This window comes from Herpailurus yagouaroundi, unplaced genomic scaffold, assembly GCF_014898765.1.
Source record: "Herpailurus yagouaroundi ecotype Mexico unplaced genomic scaffold, PumYag 142, whole genome shotgun sequence".
NCBI lineage: Eukaryota > Metazoa > Chordata > Mammalia > Carnivora > Felidae > Herpailurus > Herpailurus yagouaroundi.
In genome coordinates, this window is record NW_024412397.1 from 28,420,592 (window position 1) to 28,438,800 (window position 18,209).

At 41.4% G+C, this 18,209-nt stretch overlaps 1 protein-coding gene across 2 annotated transcripts in view; it reads left to right on the plus strand.

The window, feature by feature from the left end:
- PSTPIP2 (proline-serine-threonine phosphatase interacting protein 2) overlaps positions 1-18,209 on the plus strand; it is an 80,865-nt gene that overhangs the window by 52,813 nt on the left and 9,843 nt on the right. The window contains exons 5-9 of one of the 2 annotated variants that reach the window (XM_040478931.1): positions 3,090-3,196; positions 7,731-7,793; positions 15,703-15,801; positions 16,212-16,257; positions 17,190-17,269. In XM_040478931.1, the coding sequence (XP_040334865.1) occupies positions 3,090-3,196; positions 7,731-7,793; positions 15,703-15,801; positions 16,212-16,257; positions 17,190-17,269 (395 nt within the window). The remainder of the gene's footprint in view (positions 1-3,089; positions 3,197-7,730; positions 7,794-15,702; positions 15,802-16,211; positions 16,258-17,189; positions 17,270-18,209) is intronic. The other variant, XM_040478932.1, reaches the window with a different exon arrangement.

Here is an 18,209-nt window from a genome sequence, read left to right on the forward strand (position 1 = left end):
ATCCCAAGCAGGCTCCATGCTGTCAGTGCAGAGCCCAGTGCGGGGCTTGAACTCATGAACTGTGAGGTCATGACCTGAGCCGAAATCAAGAATTGGACACTTAACTGATTGAGCCACCCAGGCTCCCCTTTTTAAAGTAATTCGTACTCCCACCATGGAGTTCAGACTCACGGCTCTGAGATCAAGGGTTGTAGGCTCTACCGACTGAGCCAGCTAGGCACCCTCCTGTTCAGTTCTAAGAGTCCCCAGTCCTGTTACTCAGAAACTGCCTTTAAGGCTTTCTATTCTTCACAATACTTGCTGCTTTCGAGCTAAGGATTTTAACATGGCATTGTATGTATGTGCTTAAGTGTTTCTGTAGCTAGTTGACTGGTTCTAGAAGTTTGTAAATGTTAGCTAAACAGATATTCATCTTAACTTTTCCATGGAAGGTGTTCTCTTCCCTCTTTAACTCACCAATGAATACATTTCTCAAGGTAGAAATGTTTATGTTTCATGTTTTTTATATGCCCTGCAAGGCTAACCATGGGGCCCAAGGGAGCTTCAGTCTAGGCTGGGTCTCCTAAGCCTATGTACTTGCTGTTACTTGACTTACTTTCTACCCTCCCCGAATAGTTTTATTTCCTTCTTATTAAAAAACATATTTATCTGGGGCGCCTGGGTGGCGCAGTCAGTTAAGCATCCGACTTCAGCCAGGTCACGATCTCGCTGTCCGTGAGTTCGAGCCCTGCGTCAGGCTCTGGGCTGATGGCTCAGAGCCTGGAGCCTGTTTCCGATTCTGTGTCTCCCTCTCTCTCTGCCCCTCCCCCATTCATGCTCTGTCTCTCTCTATCCCAAAAATAAATAAACGTTGAAAAAAAATTAAAAAAAAAACATATTTATCTTAAACATTCAAATGAGACAACTATCAAGAAGATAGTAAGTACCTAGACTTTCAGTTCCTAGTGATAAGCAGTTATTGGTGAATGTGACTCCAGATATTTTTATGCAGTTAAACACATGTAAATGTATCAATTCATATAAAAAATAGGATGATACCATGGCAGTGGTTCAGAATCTGTGGGGTGAGTGAGAGCAGATCATTTGTTTTTAAGTCATTTTTAAAATGAAAATATCAATGGTTTCATCATGCTAACAGTTTGGGATATATCTCTCCAGACCTTTTCCTACACATTTACAATTCTCTTTCTCTCTCTTAAATTGCACACAGACACACACATGTGAGTTTTTGTATAAATGAGATCATACTATACCTATATCCTACAATTTGTTTTTCCCAACAATATTATCTAAGCATCTTTCTATTTCTTTTTTTTAACTTGTTTTATTTTTTATTTTTTTTTAATTTACATCCAAATTAGTTAGCATATAGTGCACCAATGATTTCAGGAGTAGATTCCTTAGTGCCCCTTACCCATTTAGCCCATCCCCTCTCCCGCCACCCCTCCAGTAACCCTCAGTTTGTTCTCCATATTTATGAGTCTCTTCTGTTTTGTCCTCCTCCCTGTTTTTGTATTATTTCTGTTTCCTTTCCCTTATGTTCATCTGTTTTGTCTCTTAAAGTCCTCATATGAGTGAAGTCCTATGATTTTTGTCTTTCTCTGACTAATTTCACTTAGCATAATACCCTCCAGTTCTATCCACGTAGTTGCAAATGGCAAGATTTCCTTTTTGATTGCCAAGTAGTACTCCATTATATATATATACACACACACACACACACACACGCACACACACATACATACCACATTTTCTTTATCCATTAATCCAACGATGGACATTTGGGCTCTTTCCATACTTTGGCTATTGTTGATAGTGCTGCTATAAACATGGGGTGCATGTGTCCCTTTGAAACAGCACACCTGTATCCCATGTATAAATGCCTGGTGGTGCAATTGCTGGGTCGTAGGGTAGTTCTATTTTTGTTTTTTTGAGGAACCTCCATACTGTTTTCCAGAGTGGCTGCACCAGCTTGCATTCCCAAGCATCTTTCCATTTCAGTTCATATAGATCTGCCTCATTCTTTCACATTTGAAAGTTTTGGTCTTATAAAATGCCAGACCTCCTCCAGAAAGGTTGTACTGACTTCTCCCCCACCAAAAGTGCTATTTTTTACCCATGCTTGCCAATATGAAGAATTTTCACATTTAAAAATTTTTCCCTAACTGAAAAGTAAAAAATTATACATCTCTGGGGGTTGGGGTTTTGCATTTTTTCCAATAGCTTTACGGTTGAATACATTTTCAAATGTTTATTAGCCATTTAGCCAATCTTTTAAAAAATGCCATGTTCTTTAACTAATTTTTTTATACTGGAATGTATATATTTTTCTTTTGGCTTGTGAAAACTCTTTTAATATAGCGGTTTATTCTGTTACATAAATTGCTAATATTTTTCTAATTTGTCATGTCTCTTGGAACCTTTCAAAGTTATTTTGACACACACAAGTTTAATTTTTTTTCTTAGGTCAGATCTGTCCGTCTTTCTAGCCTTAAAGTCATGCTTCAATTTGTTTTCTTAGAACAAGTAAAGTAAGATTTTTTTTTTTTTTTTTGCTGCTACAAAGGTAAACCGTAGTCAATGCAAAGATCTTAGAAAATAAGAAGAAAAAATCACCAATAACCTTTCTGTCTAGAAATAATTATTGATAGCCATAATTTTTGTGTGTGACCTTTCTTATAGATGCTCAGGTTCAGAAAATGTTAGAGATGGAAAGACTGTTAGAGTCACCTAATGAGAAATAAATACCGAATTTGAAATTGTAGTGGGTTCAGTGACATCTTTCAGCATGTAAGCTCCATGAGCTGGGGCCTCGGCTGTTCTTCTCCCCAGTTCTGGGGACACACTAGGTTAGTAACAGTTAGTGGTTGGAGGTTAAGCTAAAGATTTGCTAGCCTTGGTCTTGGTGGTCAGGGCAAGGCAGGGCACATGGAGGGGGTTGATAAATGTTGGTGACCAAGTGAGGTAGGTTAATTTTACCACTTGTTCCAGTATTTTATTTTGTAGATAAGTTTTGTGTGGTTTTGTATATTTCAATTCAGACATATGTAGATCTTGTTTATTATGTTTTTTTAAATTTTTTTTTGCAGAGGTAGACAGTGTGGCACAATGTCACATTCAGCTTGCCCAGACTCTAAGAGAAGAGGCCAGGAAGATGGAAGAATTCAGGGAAAAGCAAAAGCTACAACGGAAAAAGGTTGGATTTGCGTATATGTTAAGACGTTGCTTTTCCCGTGGCAGAAAACTCCAGGCTTGTTTTTCATCAAACTCCTTGGCTCACACTCGCCTTCATGCAGCCATGCTCCTCTTTTAACCTATGAGATTATTTATTGGGAAACCATGTGGAGACCCAACTAGATGGTTCTGTCTCTGTACCCATTTGCACCCAGGCCAGTTCTCTTTGAATTCTCCCAGGATTTATGGGTCTGGCCTGTCTTCTTCTTTTCATATCTGCTGCCACTATTCAGACTATGACTGGCAAGAGGAAACCCTGTCTTTGGTAGAGTCTAGGGCATTTAACCTGGCGAACTCCCAGACCACACTCCTCCTCCTTGAGAAGGCAGTAAGGGAAGGGTAAGATGTAGAGAAGACTCACATTCTCCCAGAGACCATGTAGTCTAACCACCCTATTTTACAAATTGGGAAACTGAGGCCCTGGGAAATCCAAGTCCTTTTTGTCTTCAAAGCAGATGTGCATAGGCTGTTTTTCATTGATGGAATTTACTCTGTCCAATTACATGGAAGGAGATGGGCGTAACAAGAGTTAATAAAACTGGCGAATGTTTGAAAAGTTACAAGGATCAAGAAAAGAATTTCAGATATACAGTAGTAAAGTGTTCCTTAGAAGAGACCAGTGACTATTCTGACTCCCTTCTATCTTGTTCCTAAATGACTTATACATTCAGGTTGGCCTGACAGCCAACTAGAGCTCTTCTAGAATTTATTTTTTTTACATCTGGTCTATAAGGTTGGAACGTCAGCTTCACATGGGGGACCAGCTCTTCTTTATTTGGCACCCAAAGATTTCCACCCAGGTCTCCCCAGACATCTTTGCATGAGCTTTTTGGAAATCCGTTCTCATCCTGGTCCTTGACTATCTGAAGATCATTGTTTATAGTGTGTGTATCCAAAAAAGGTCCAGCTCTTAAGGCTGATTCTACCCATATGCCATTTTCAGAAACTTTGCCTATGGTTCTAAGCCAGAGTCTAATTCCAGCCTTTGGTGACCAGCTGGCATTTGGAGTGGATGGCGGACTTAAGAGCCCGACTGCCTTACATCTATGGTCATCTCATGAGCTGCTCTTAAAGCTATGCCTCTTCTTAGGAATAAAAGGTGGAAACTAACATTTAAGGAATACCAGATCAGTGGTTTCACACACATTCACACTTCGTATATCAGGTTTGAGAGGTGCATCTGGCCTCAAATATTTTTCAGAGCAGAAATAATATGTACATATACCCACCCATTAGACAGTCAAATTGTTTTGACCTGACATTGCCAGCCTTGCCCACCTACCTAGAGAAATAATTTTTCAGGGGCAAAATTAACAGAGTCTATATGCATATGTTTTCCAGTAAGATGAGCAGAAAGTCATTTCCTCATGTTTCCAAGTGCCTTTGGTAGCCTTAGTCATTTCAGGGAGAGTTTTGTTAATTTTGCAAGGCTTCTGAAACTTCCCCTCCTAACAAGTTACAAAGATGAAATTCTCATAACTGGAAGAATGTGTTCTGAATTCTGTTAAGTAATAAAGGAGCCTGTGCTCAGCTCATTGCTGTCATCCAAGTTCTCTATATTCTGTGTGCTCTCTACAGGAAGAAAATGCCTTCTGAGCTTTCTTGAAGAAGTCTGAAATTTATTAATAAATTTCTAGTTACTCGTGTCACAGTGAACTCTGGGTTGTACCACTTCTGTTTTTAGATGCCCCCCCCCCTTTTTTTTAAAACAAACTTTGGGAGAAAATGTGTCAATGCTAACTTCTCATTTTCACTGTATGTTTTGGGCTTCCACTTTCTGGAAATGGAGCCATTTCCACTTATCAAGGAAAACCATTGGTTCCTTTTAGCAAACTGGGGAAGGGGAACGGCAGGTAGAATAGCTCAGAAGTTAGTGGTGTACTACTCACTTAACTAGATTTCTGAGGGTGGTGAACAATACAGACATGGTCATCCTTCCCTCATGGAGTGTAGAGCATGGCCAGAGAATGATGTGACATAGTCATCATGATAAAGCGTGATGAGCATTAAATACTAGGGGAGATGAAGGTGCCACCTCACCTGCAGTGGGGACTCCTAACCTTATCAGTGAGGTGGGGGAGGCGTCTTGGGGGCAGACCCTGAGGCTACAAGCACCAGAGTGAGTGACAGTACAGGTGAGGATGATGAGGGACAGGCTGTCATCCCTGAGGGTTGGCCAGGTTGGGGGGGCTCTTAGGAGCCACTTTCAGGAGTCTTGGCGTTTTAGGGTACTGAGGTTGCTTCCCCGGCCCAGAATGTGCCAGGCTGACAGGGACAGCACACGGTCAGTCACTCTCCTCTGGTGCCTACATTCTGTTCTGCCCTCTCCGCTGACATTGGGATGAGCATGGCAGAATGGTGCTCTGCCTGTGTAGAGAGAAATCTCCAAAGAAAGGAACGTCCTTGGTTACACGGAGTGACGCTTACAGCTTTAATGGCGTGAATGCAGACAGACAGACCACCAAAGCAGCTATTTCAGTCATGTACTGCAGGGCCATTTGAATCATTTACATATCTCTTCTTCCTTTGCCCCTCCCTTCTGCTTCTCCCCACCCTAGAGCAGAGGTGATAGTTCTTGTACTACTTTGTGTTATCAATAATAAGACAATTAGATTTCCATTGGGTTTGGCCTTTGAAGACCTGCCAAGAATAGGCCATTCTATAAGTGAATACAGACATGAGGAGACTTAAATCAAAGTGGGGTAACAGACAGATCTGGACTTGGTGTCACTGAATGGCTTTGAGCAATTATCACCTCTTGGGCCCCCAGGGCTCACAACTGTCAGGTTAGAGCCAGACTACCTCTCTCTCTCTCTCTCTCTCTCTCTCTCTCTCTAGGGTCCTGTTCTCATACAGGTGCCAGGGATCCTCCAAGGTAGAGAGGAAGATGAAGGGAAAAGGTCTAATAGAACTTTGTAACCACCTGAGAGGAGCTGGAAGCAGGTGTTATGTGTGAGTTGGACATAAGGAGGCCTGGCAGAGTCCATAAACTATGAAATAGTGGCAGCTCCCAAACTGGGAGAAAGGCAATATATATTTTTGGACTGGCAAAGACCACAGGACAGACCAATAGTGCTGAGTGATCTGCTCCATGGAGTTTGGGGAAATCAGGAACCATTAATAAATAAACCCAGCTCCTCCTCCTGGTAGAGGTACCTAGGCACTCATGTGAACCACACAGCTTCCTGTCTGTGATGACAAGGGCCTTCCCATGAGACTCTGCATGTGGGGCTCATGTCTGTTCTCTGTGTCTGCAGGATCTTCACTGTTAGCAGATGCATGGCCCACCTCTTACTCCTCGATTTTAGCTGGGCTGGAAGATGGCTGTTCAGTTCTCTGAAGGCCCCTTGGGGATCCCCAACAGAATTTCATGTATTCCACAAAGCTTATATTTGAAGTCAGACCATCCCAAACATTCCATCCAGATATCTTGAAAATCCATCCAGCCATGTTTGTGTTGGTAACAGACAAAAATGTAATTCTCCAGAAGAAAGAGAAACCACATTTGAACATTATTTTCAGAGTTATTATTTTGCATTGTGTCATCTTGCACGAGAGCAATGCCATAGCTCATTTTGAATTACTGCACCTCTTGGTTTTTTATATACCCGTTTGATTTTATAGAGCTATCATAAGGATAATGGTAGGTGAGGGTAATGATTAAGAACAAGGGCACAAGAGTCAGGCTGTGCCCAAATCCCAACTCTACTACTTGCTTGGGTAAATTAATCCCCCTCAGTTTACTGTCAAAAAAATGGGGATAAGAGTACTTACAGTTATTGGGATGCATGAAAACTGATTAGCACATAATAATGCTTGATAAATGGCAACTACTATTATGTCTGAGACATACATTTTTACTATTAGCACCATTATTTTGAGTAATGAAAGGGTTAATATCAGAGCCACGACAAAGAAATTGCTCTCAAGTGAACTCAGCAGAGTAGTTTACCTTTCCTGGATTAGCTGGGATTAGCTGGGAGAATACCTTCTTTTAGTTGTCCTACAAACATTTCTTCTCTTCATACTGCCCTGGCTCCTTGCTGGTTTAGGGTGTGTTATTGGTGGATACAAGAGGAGTGAATATTTATGCGTCCCTAATTTTATTGTGCTGACACAGGCTTACAGAATAAAGACCCCTTTTAAAATATGAATGGTGCCTTAACAAAGGTTTTTAAATCTTTTTTGAAACCTAAGTTCATTGATTCCAGGTTTACGGAGGAGACAGCTCCAAGGATGATCAGTGATTCTCAACAGTCGCTGCCCAAGTTCAAGGGCGGGCCTTACCATTGAGCAGCCGTAAGACCTTGGGCAGGTTGTTCAGCCTCTCTGCTACAGTTTCCTTGTTTGTAAAAAGGGAGTAATAAATAGCACATCTACCTTCTGGGTGTGTGAGGACTAAGTGAGGTAATCCACATTGAACACTTATTCCTCAAGATAAGCTGGCATTAACAGTAATTTGTTTTTTATTAATAGTGCTTGTCCTCTCTTCACAGACAGAGCTTATAATGGATGCTGCCCATAAACAAAGGAGCTTACAGTTCAAGAAAACTATGGATGTGAGTCTCAGTTTATTGCTTTTTTTTTTTTTTTTCCCATGGTGACATTTTCTGAAATCCTGTGCTGTGTAGGAGCATATTCCTGAAAATAGTACTTCAATAATATTATGGACTAGTGCAGTGGTTTGGGAAAACAACCTTTAGAAGTTTGACTTTCCTGCTTTTTAAGGCCTTGGAAAGACGGAGGATGAAACAAGATAGAGGAAAGAAAATGATGGTGACTTTCTGGTAACCTGGGAATGTCTACAAGTCAATTGAAATATCTCAGGCCAAGACACAAAAGTGTCTATATCACATGCCATTTATCTTGTTGGATGTTAGCTTTTTCCCCTGTGACTATTTTGAATCTTGGTTTCTTACCTATTTTACTGAGTGAGCCCTTCATGTTTTAGGATCTACAAACTGTAAGAGCCTTCCGTAAGTAATCTATTTAAACACACACACACACGAAAATCCGATAGACTCCACCAAAAGTCTGCTAGAACTGATACATGAATTCAGCAAAGTTGCAGGATACAAAATCAATGTACAGAAATCAGTTGCATTCTTATACACTAACAATGAAGCAACAGAAAGACAAATCAAGAAACTGATCCCATTCACAATTGCACCAAGAAGCATAAAATACCTCGGAATAAATCTAACCAAAGATGTAAAGGATCTGTATGCTGAAAACTATAGAAAGCTTATGAAGGTAATTGAAGAAGATTTAAAGAAATGGAAAGACATTCCCTGCTCATGGATTGGAAGAATAAATATTGTCAAAATGTCAGTACTACCCAAAGCTATCTACACATTCAATGCAATCCCAATCAAAATTGCACCAGCATTCTTCTCGAAACTAGAACAAGCAATCCTAAAATTCATATGGAACCACAAAAGGCCCCGAGTAGCCAAAGTAATTTTGAAGAAGAAGACCAAAGCAGGAGGCATCACAATCCCAGGCTTTAGCCTCTACTACAAAGCTGTCATCATCAAGACAGCATGGTATTGGCACAAAAACAGACACATAGACCAATGGAATAGAATAGAAACCCCAGAACTAGACCCACAAATGTATGGCCAACTAATCTTTGACAAAACAGGAAAGAACATCCAATGGAAAAAAGACAGTGTCTTTAACAAATGGTGCTGGGAGAACTGGACAGCAACATGCAGAAGGTTGAAACTAGACCACTTTCTCACACCATTCACAAAAATAAACTCAAAATGGATAAAGGACCTGAATGTGAGACAGGAAACCATCAAAACCTTAGAGGAGAAAGCAGGAAAAGACCTCTCTGACCTCAGCCGTAGCAATCTCTTACTCGACACATCCCCAAAGGCAAGGGAATTAAAAGCAAAAGTGAATTACTGGGACCTTATGAAGATAAAAAGCTTCTGCACAGCAAAGGAAACAACCAACAAAACGAAAAGGCAACCAACGGAATGGGAAAAGATATTTGCAAATGACATATCGGACAAAGGGCTAGTATCCAAAATCTATAAAGAGCTCACCAAACTCCACACCCGAAAAGCAAATAACCCAGTGAAGAAATGGGCAGAAAACATGAATAGACACTTCTCTAAAGAAGACATCCGGATGGCCAACAGGCACATGAAAAGATGTTCAGCGTCGCTCCTTATCAGGGAAATACAAATCAAAACGACACTCAGGTATCACCTCACGCCAGTCAGAGTGGCCAAAATGAACAAATCAGGAGACTATAGATGCTGGAGAGGATGTGGAGAAACGGGAACCCTCTTGCACTGTTGGTGGGAATGCAAATTGGTGCAGCCGCTCTGGAAAGCAGTGTGGAGGTTCCTCAGAAAATTAAAAATAGACCTACCCTATGACCCAGCAATAGCACTGCTAGGAATTTATCCAAGGGACACAGGAGTACTGATGCATAGGGGCACTTGTACCCCAATGTTCATAGCAGCACTCTCAACAATAGCCAAATTATGGAAAGAGCCTAAATGTCCATCAACTGATGAATGGATAAAGAAATTGTGGTTTATATACACTATGGAATACTACGTGGCAATGAGAAAAAATGAAATATGGCCTTTTGTAGCAACGTGGATGGAACTGGAGAGTGTGATGCTAAGTGAAATAAGCCATACAGAGAAAGGCCTAAATGTCCATCAACTGATGAATGGATAAAGAAATTGTGGTTTATATACACTATGGAATACTATGTGGCAATGAGAAAAAATGAAATATGGCCTTTTGTAGCAACGTGGATGGAACTGGAGAGTGTGATGCTAAGTGAAATAAGCCATACAGAGAAAGACAGATACCATATGGTTTCACTCTTATGTGGATCCTGAGAAACTTAACAGGAACCCATGGGGGAGGGGAAGGAAAAAAAAAAAAAAAGAGGTTAGAGTGGGAGAGAGCCAAAGCATAAGAGACTGTTGAGAACTGAGAACAAACTAAGGGTTGATGGGGGGTGGGAGGGAGGAGAGGGTGGGTGATGGGTATTGAGGAGGGCACCTTTTGGGATGAGCACTGGGTGTTGTATGGAAACCAATTTGACAATGTATTTCATATATAAATAAAAATAAATAAATTAATTAATTAAACACACACACACACACACACACACACACACACACACACACGTACACACACACAACAAGACAGAGCTAAGATAAATTGCGAGGGCCCTCCCTCTAGCTTTCCTAAATCTGTTCACTTTGGACACAGTGAATTCTGTTACTGAAACATCCATGATTCCATATTTGTACAGAAGTATCATCATGATGTTCTATGTGACATGGTGTGTGGTAACCCAGTTAAAAAAGAAAATGTCACCAATGTCGATGACATATGCAGTCTGCTCCGCGTCATTTTTTTTCTGTGATGCATGGCACCTCCAAAGCAACTGAGAAATAGGGAATGATGTCAGTGTAACTGCAGAAATAGCATTGGTCCATACATGGTTGTTCCCAGACTTTCTGTGTTTTGAGCAATCTGGGACAAGGTTTCTCACAATTCAAGATAAAACCCTAGTGAAATACAAGTTTCTTAACTGTCTCTTCTACCTGCCTGCAGAGCCATGCTAGTATTATAATTTTTGCTTCGGCTATCAAAAATGATTTAGAAAACTCAAGAAAAAGGAAGACTATTGTATTAACTTATTTTTCGCTTGCTGTGTCCTTTTTTCCTCTTGATATTCCAGCGTTTCTTCTTTTATAGTTTCCTTTGCTTAGAGAGTTTAGCCATCTTCAGGATGGTCTACTATTGACAAATACTTTTAGTTTTTCCTCATCTGAGAATATCTTGATTTCCCCTTCAGTGTCAAAGGCTGTTTTCCCTGGTTATAGGTTTTTCCTTGTAGGTAAAGTGTCATTTCTGTTTTAAGATATTTTCTTTCTTTCTTTCTTTCTTTCTTTCTTTCTTTCTTTCTTTCTTTTCTTTTCTTTTCTTTTCTTTCTTTCTTTCTTTTTTTTTTTTTAGTTTTCAGAAGTTCACCTATATATGTAGTGTCATGGATTTCTTTGGGTTTATTTTGTTTGGGGTATGATCAACTTCTTGAATCTGTAGTTTTATATCTTTTGCCAAATTTGGGAAGTTTTCAGCTGTTATTTCTTCAAGTAGTTTTTTAGCTCACCTTCCTTTCCTTGGATTGCAAGGACATGAATGTGTTAGATCTTTTGTTATGGTCCCAAGGGTTCATGAGGCTCTATATGTTTATTTTGAGTTTATTTATTTTTCTTGAGAGAGGGAGTGAGAGCATGAGCAGGGCAGGGCAGAGAGAGAGGACAAGAGAGAATATCAAGCAGGCTCCATGTTGTCAGCATGGAGCCCATGCAGGGCTCAATCTCAGGAATTGTGAGACTATGACCTGAGCTGAAATCAAGAGTTGGACACTTAACCCACTGATCCATCCAGGTGCCCCATCTATGCATTTTTTTCAGCCTGTTTTTCTCTCTGTTCTTCAGATTAGGTAATTTCTATTGCTCTGTTTTCCACTTCACTGATTCTTTCTTCTATCTCTTCCATTCTGAAGTCCATCCATTGAGTTTTTAATTTTCATTAGTGTGTTTATTTAGTTCCAAAATTTCCATTTGGTTCTTTATAGCTTTTATGTGTTTGCTGAACTTTTCTAGTTCTTTGCCCAAACCATCTATTTTCTCATTTAAGTGTTTTTGTAATTGCTTGTTGAATTTTTATGATGGCTCCTTTAAAATCTTTGTCAGATAATTCTAACAATCTGTCATCTTGATGTTGGCATCTATTGAAAGCCTTCTGATTCAGTTTCAGATCTTCCTCGTTCTTGGTATGATTAGTGATAGTCATTTGGTTTTGGACATTTTAAGTATTATGTTACAAGACTCTGGATCTTATTTAAACATTCTGTTTCAGCTGGATTACTCTGACACCTCTAGCAGGGGACAGTGAGGTCCCCTGCCTCATTACTCCTTTATGGGGGTAAACATCCAGGTTTCTCCCATTGGCCTCCACTGAAATCACAGGGTTTGTGTGGCTGTGTTACTACAGAGAGGTGGTTAAAGTTCTGATCCTCCACTAGACCTTCTCTGACACCACCCCAGCAGGTAGAGGGGGCACCTTGTGACTGCCAGGCAGGGGTCGTAGAATTCCAGGTTGCCCACATGGTTTCCACTGACACTATGTGTAGGGCTGTTATCTTCCAGTAAGAATGAAGGTTCCAGTTCCCTATTTGCCCTTCTCTGAAACCATCTTGGCAGGGAAGTTGGGCATCCTGTTATAGCTTGGTGAGAGTGGAAGTCTAGATTCCCTGCTTATCCTTTGCTGGATGTATGGGGGGCAGGCCACAGTTTTTTTAGGTGGTGCTTGGCTGCAGTAGAATGGTTATTTTCTCAAGGTTTCTCTTCTGGTAGACTGTCCCTTTCCTGGTCTTTTGGCTAGAGAGGGCAGGTTTTTGTTGGGACTTCTTGTTTTTGCTCATTGCCACTTCTTGGTTGCCTGCTTCTTTGGCACTCAGTCTGTGACATATGAGGCAAAGAAAAAACCAAGAGAACTTACTTGTGGGTCACCCTTCTCAGACCAGGGTTGCTAGCCAATCTGCCTTCTCTCCACCTTTCAGAGTCTTATGTTTGTTTTATACAGAGTGTCCAGAGTTTTTAATTGTACTTATGTGGAGGAATAGGGAAAATTACATCTTTCCATCTTTTCAAAAGCTTGTATGTATAACCTTTAAAAAAATTATTTAGAACCATAAATGTGATCATATCCCCTCAGTCTTATACTAAGAATCTAAGACTCTATCTTTAGGAAATCATCCCAAAAAGGAAAAGCAAAGGCATGAACTTATTCACTCTTAAAATAATGAAAATTGTAAATTATTTAGTGACTAAAAAATGGAGAAATATTAGTTATATGACCTTTATGAATATGTAGCAACAGAGAAAAAATATTTAATATGCCATATTAAAAAATAAAGTAGGGTAGAGAAAGATTGATAACTGACAGCATTAAAATTTAAGACTACTTTAGAGCAAAAGAAAAAATACCTTATACATGGCTTAAAGAGAGACAACAAATGGGGGAAAATATTTGTAACTTACATAACTGATAGCCAGTTAGTGTTCCTAATATAGACTGAGCTCTTAAAAACCAATGGAAAAAGGGGTGCCTGGGTGGCTCAGTCAGTTGAGCATCCAACTTCAGCGCAGGTCATGATCTCCTGGTTCATGGGTTCGAGCCCTGCATCCGGCTCTGTGTTGACAGCTCAGAGCCTGGAGTCTGCTTCAGATTCTGTGTCTCCCTCTCTCTCTGCCCCTCCCCCACTCACCCTCTGTCTCTCTCTCAAAAATAAAATAAACATTAAAAAAAAAAACAATGGAAAAAAACTCAATGAAAATATGGAATGCTCCAATAGGAAAGCAGGTAAAAGACATGAAGTAGAAAGGACATACCACCTTAGTGGTCATGAAATAAATACAAATAACACAACTTTATGCTGACATTTTCTCCTCTAATATTAGAAAAGGTCAGGCATATTGTTCAAGCTTGGTGTTGGTGAAAGTGAGGAAATTTACTCCATATACTGCTGGTGGGAGTACCAGTTGGTGTGGTCATTTTGGAAGGAAGTTGCACATATACATATTCTTTTACCAAACAATTACACTTCTAGGAATTTGACCCGTATAAATAAATTCATACTACCCAAAACAAAATCAGAATATTTTTATGTTATAAAAAATGGGAAACAAGTGTCCACTGATAGAGAGATAGTTAAAATTATGGCGTGTGTGTGTGTGTGTGTGTGTGTGTGTGTGTGTGTTTACAACCTTTAAAATGTTCAGCTACAGGGGTGCCTAGGTGGCTCAATCGGTTAAGCGTCCAACTTCAACTCAGGTCATGATCTCATAGTTCGTGGGTTCGAGCCTCACATCGGGCTCTGTGCTGACAGCTCAGAGCCTGGAGCCTGCTTTGGATTCTGTGTCTCCCTCTCTTCTCTGTCCCTCCCCTGCTCACTCTCTGTGTCTCTCTCAAAAATAAACATTAAAAAAAAATGTTCAGCTACAGGGATCATGCTTGACATAGAAAAATGTCTATCACATACTGTTACAAAAGGAATTTGCTGCATGAATATCTTTGTGCTTACAATTATGAAAAATTATGAAACTTCTATGTGTGTGTAGCATATATAGAGAATTGTATGGTTGTTTACTGAAAGGTTAACCTCATCTGAATTGCAGAGGATGCCGAGAGTTGCACAAACCATCTCTGCAAAGGAGTCTTCATTCTTGGTGAAGCAGTTTTGGGGGGGAACAACATTCTTATTTATTAGCTGACTCACAGCTTTGCTTTGTTTGAGTAAGTTAAGTCTTTGCGTCAGTAGGTGAAACAGAAAATTATTTGATTTGCTAACTATATAGTTGAGAACTGTTTTCATACTAATGGTAGTGATGACAGCACAGGATAGACCAGGGTCTACTTTTAAACTAGTTAAAACAGGGGCACCGAGGTGGCTCGGTTAAGTGTCTGACCTTTGGTTTTGGCTCAGGTCATGATCTCACAGTTCATGAGTTTGAGCCCCACATTGGCTCTGCGCTGCTGGTGTGGAGCCTGCTTCGGATTCTCTCCCTCTCTCTCTCTCTCTCTCTCTCTGCTCCTCTCCGACTCCCGTGCATGTTCCCTCTCTCAAAATAAACTTTAAAAATAAAAATAAAAAAATAAACTAGCTCAAACAGATTTTTTTAAATCAAAAAGGAACATGGCTATGCTTGAGTGACAGAATTGATGGGATCCATGCCCTTGTCACCTGCTATGGTGGATGCATTAGAATATTGAGGCATAATTACAATTACTATGGTCAAGTGATGGCATCTAAGTTCTGAGGGTTATGTTACATAAACGTTAGATTACACATCTTTTTTTAAAATTGTTTTTTAATGTTTATTCATTTTTGAGAGACAGAGAAAACCAGAACGTGAGCGGGGGAGGGGCAGCAAGAGAGGGAGACACAGGATCTGAAGCAGGCTTGAGGCTCTGGAGTGTCAGCACGGGGCTCGAACTCATGGACCATGAGACGATGACCTGAGCTGAAGTCAGCCGCTTAACCGACAGAGCCACCCAGGTCCCCCTAGATTATACACCTTACAGTTATATACATATTTTGATTTTGCCTATTTCAAATCCCATCTTTTGTTCCAGTTTTTAAAGCCCACATACTTTGTGTTTGCCGAATTGGAGTTATTATTTCCTTGATCAGGCTGCCACCACACGCGTAGTTTGGAAAAGGGCTAAAGAGCCCTTCCACAAATAGATAAGAAGGAGCCTTTGCTGCCAGGGTGCCCACCGTCTGGCGGTGATCACGGCACTGACCAGAGCGCCCTGTCCTTTGCTGGGCTCGGCGGGCTGGGGCTGCTGCTTTGCAGGCTCACGTTCCGCTCACCTGTTTTGGTCCTCTTTTGGCACATAACAACAAAGGCAAAGAAGACCTATGTGCAGAAATGCCGGGACAAAGACGAAGCAGAGCAGGCTGTCCACCGGAGCGCCAATGTGGTGAACCCGAAGCAGCAAGAAAAGGTACCTGGGAGAGCCGACAGCCTGAAAAATCTGAGCTTTATGTATTTGAAACTAAAGCCAATTACTAATCTTAATGAAAAATGGACGTGCATCCTAAGTCCCTGGCAATATCTTGCTTTTGGGCTGTCAGGATCCTCTGGCCCAGAAAGTCCCTTGTCACAGTTTTGGGGTTCGGGAGGAGCTGGAGAAGCGTGGCCGTGGGGGAAGGGAACAGGATGATAAGAAGTAGGGGAGAGGGTTTTGGTTTTTTCATCTTTCTTCAAGACTGAAGTATTCTTTGGAGCCAGGCCACCTCAGGCTTGGGCACATTATCAATTTTATGTAATCTGGTAGAAGACTGTCAGCAACCAGAGGGCAGGGGTTATGTCTTTAGGATACCATGTTCTCTTGTTCTTTATGTGTCCTCACAGCTTTTCATGAAACTGGCAACTTCGAAGACTGCAGTCGAAGACTCAGGTGAGGGGGCTGCTCCCAGGGATGGGGGAGCCTTGTGGGGAGGGGGCTGACATTATGCTGAATCTGTCGGGAAAGGTATTTTTATATATCATACAAGAATGTATGGACAGACAGTGGGATTAACAAGAAAGCAGGAGGGAAGAAGGGAGAAAGGGAGGACAGGGAGGGAGACAAGGTATATCAGAACCTGGGAAAATGAGACAGCTGTTTCTGGCCACTGCCTGCTTGAGCCGTACTTGTAATTAAATGGTGATGGTGGGGGGGGTGCGGGGGGGGCGCGGAGGTCATGTGACAGCTGCTTTGTAAGCAGGTACTCATTCTGATTTATTAGGAACATCTGTCTTAAAAGCCCATTTCAGCCCTGATAACTCTTATCTGCTATGAAGGAAACAGCCAAGTTGCAAGGCCTTGTCATGGCTGAAACCTGAGATCCAAGCCAGGTGTTTGCAAAGCCTTCTGATCCCAGAGTATTCTGCAGGAGCCAAGCCTCTTGTGACCATGGTCATTTAAGAAGTCTCTAAACCCAAAACCAAAGTCACTTGGTAGTTCTCTGCACCTCTCACTGTCTAATCTTCCTGAAAATGGAAATGGGTGGAAGCTATTGAGGTTGAATTAGCTCAAGAGAACTCTGGCTGAAGTTCCTGTCAGCCTTTGTTCTCCTTCCTTGAAGCATTTCCTTTTTTTTTTTCTTCCCCTTGAAACATTTCTTACTTGGCTTGGTTTAATGTCTAAAAAGAAAGTGCTTATTTCACAAATATATTGTGAGAGAGAGAGATGGATATGGCCTCCCACTGTTCAGAGCTCCATGGGGTCTTGTGAGCTCAGTGTGACCCTGGCGAGTGTCGTTTGTCATCCAGGGTGAGCTGGGCAGTGGGTCTGCGCACCCTGCTCCTGCCTGGTTTCTGAACCCAGGCCCTTCCCCTCCACTGCAGACAAGGCGTACATGATGCACATCTACACTCTGGACAAAGTCCGCGAACACTGGCAGATCGAGCACATCAAGGCCTGTGAGGTACCAGAACTGGTGGTTGCTCAGGAGGGGATGGGTCTTCCTCCAAGAATTTGGGGAGTCCACTTTGCCAGAAATGCACCACTCCCTTATTACAGGGCCCCAATTCTCATAGAATTGCTTGAGGCCAAGTTAGAAATCAGAAATGTAAGTATAGGATGGATGGAACTGGAATGTTTTCCTCCAAGCCTCATCTTTCTGCCCCGTCCCAGTCCTGAGCGTTGTGTCTGACTCTGTTCAAGGACTTCCTCCAACGTTTGGTTAGTGCAAATATGAAATAGCTGAATCAGTTAATGGGTGATTAAATAATTATCTTTCAAGAGCCTTGCCTGAACTTGCTATCCAATAAGGAGAATGAAGATAGAAGGTGAGCTAGAAGTTTTCACTCAGGCACCTGGGTGGCTCAGTCGGTTGAGCGTCTGATTTCAGCTCAGGTCATGAGCTCGAGGTTTGAGAGCCAGGCATTGGGTTCTCTGTTGTCAGTACAGATCCCATTTTGAATCCTTCGCCCCCTCTACCTACCCCTCCCCTGCTGGCACACCCTCAAAAATAAATAAACATAAAAAAAAAAAAAAAGAAGTTCTTACTCTCCTTACACCTTTGATTTCACCATTACCTCCTGCTTCATTTTTAGCATGTGACCTCACTTACAATTTCCTGGAGAAAATAAAGACATAACTTGGAAACTTCCTCAAGTTTCTTTTAGCCTGTCTATAGTTTTTCTTACCAGTGGTTCTCAAAGTGAAATCCCGGGACCTGTAGCATCAGTATCATCTGGGAATTTGATAGAGATGCAAATTCTCAGACCAACTCTGGACCTACTGAACAGAAACTGTTGGAATAGGTGCAGTACTGTTTATAAGTCCCCTGGTGCTTCTTAGGCAAATTCAAGCCTGAGAATCACTGATCTACACCCCCCTCCCCTCCTTTTCTCCTGTTAGTT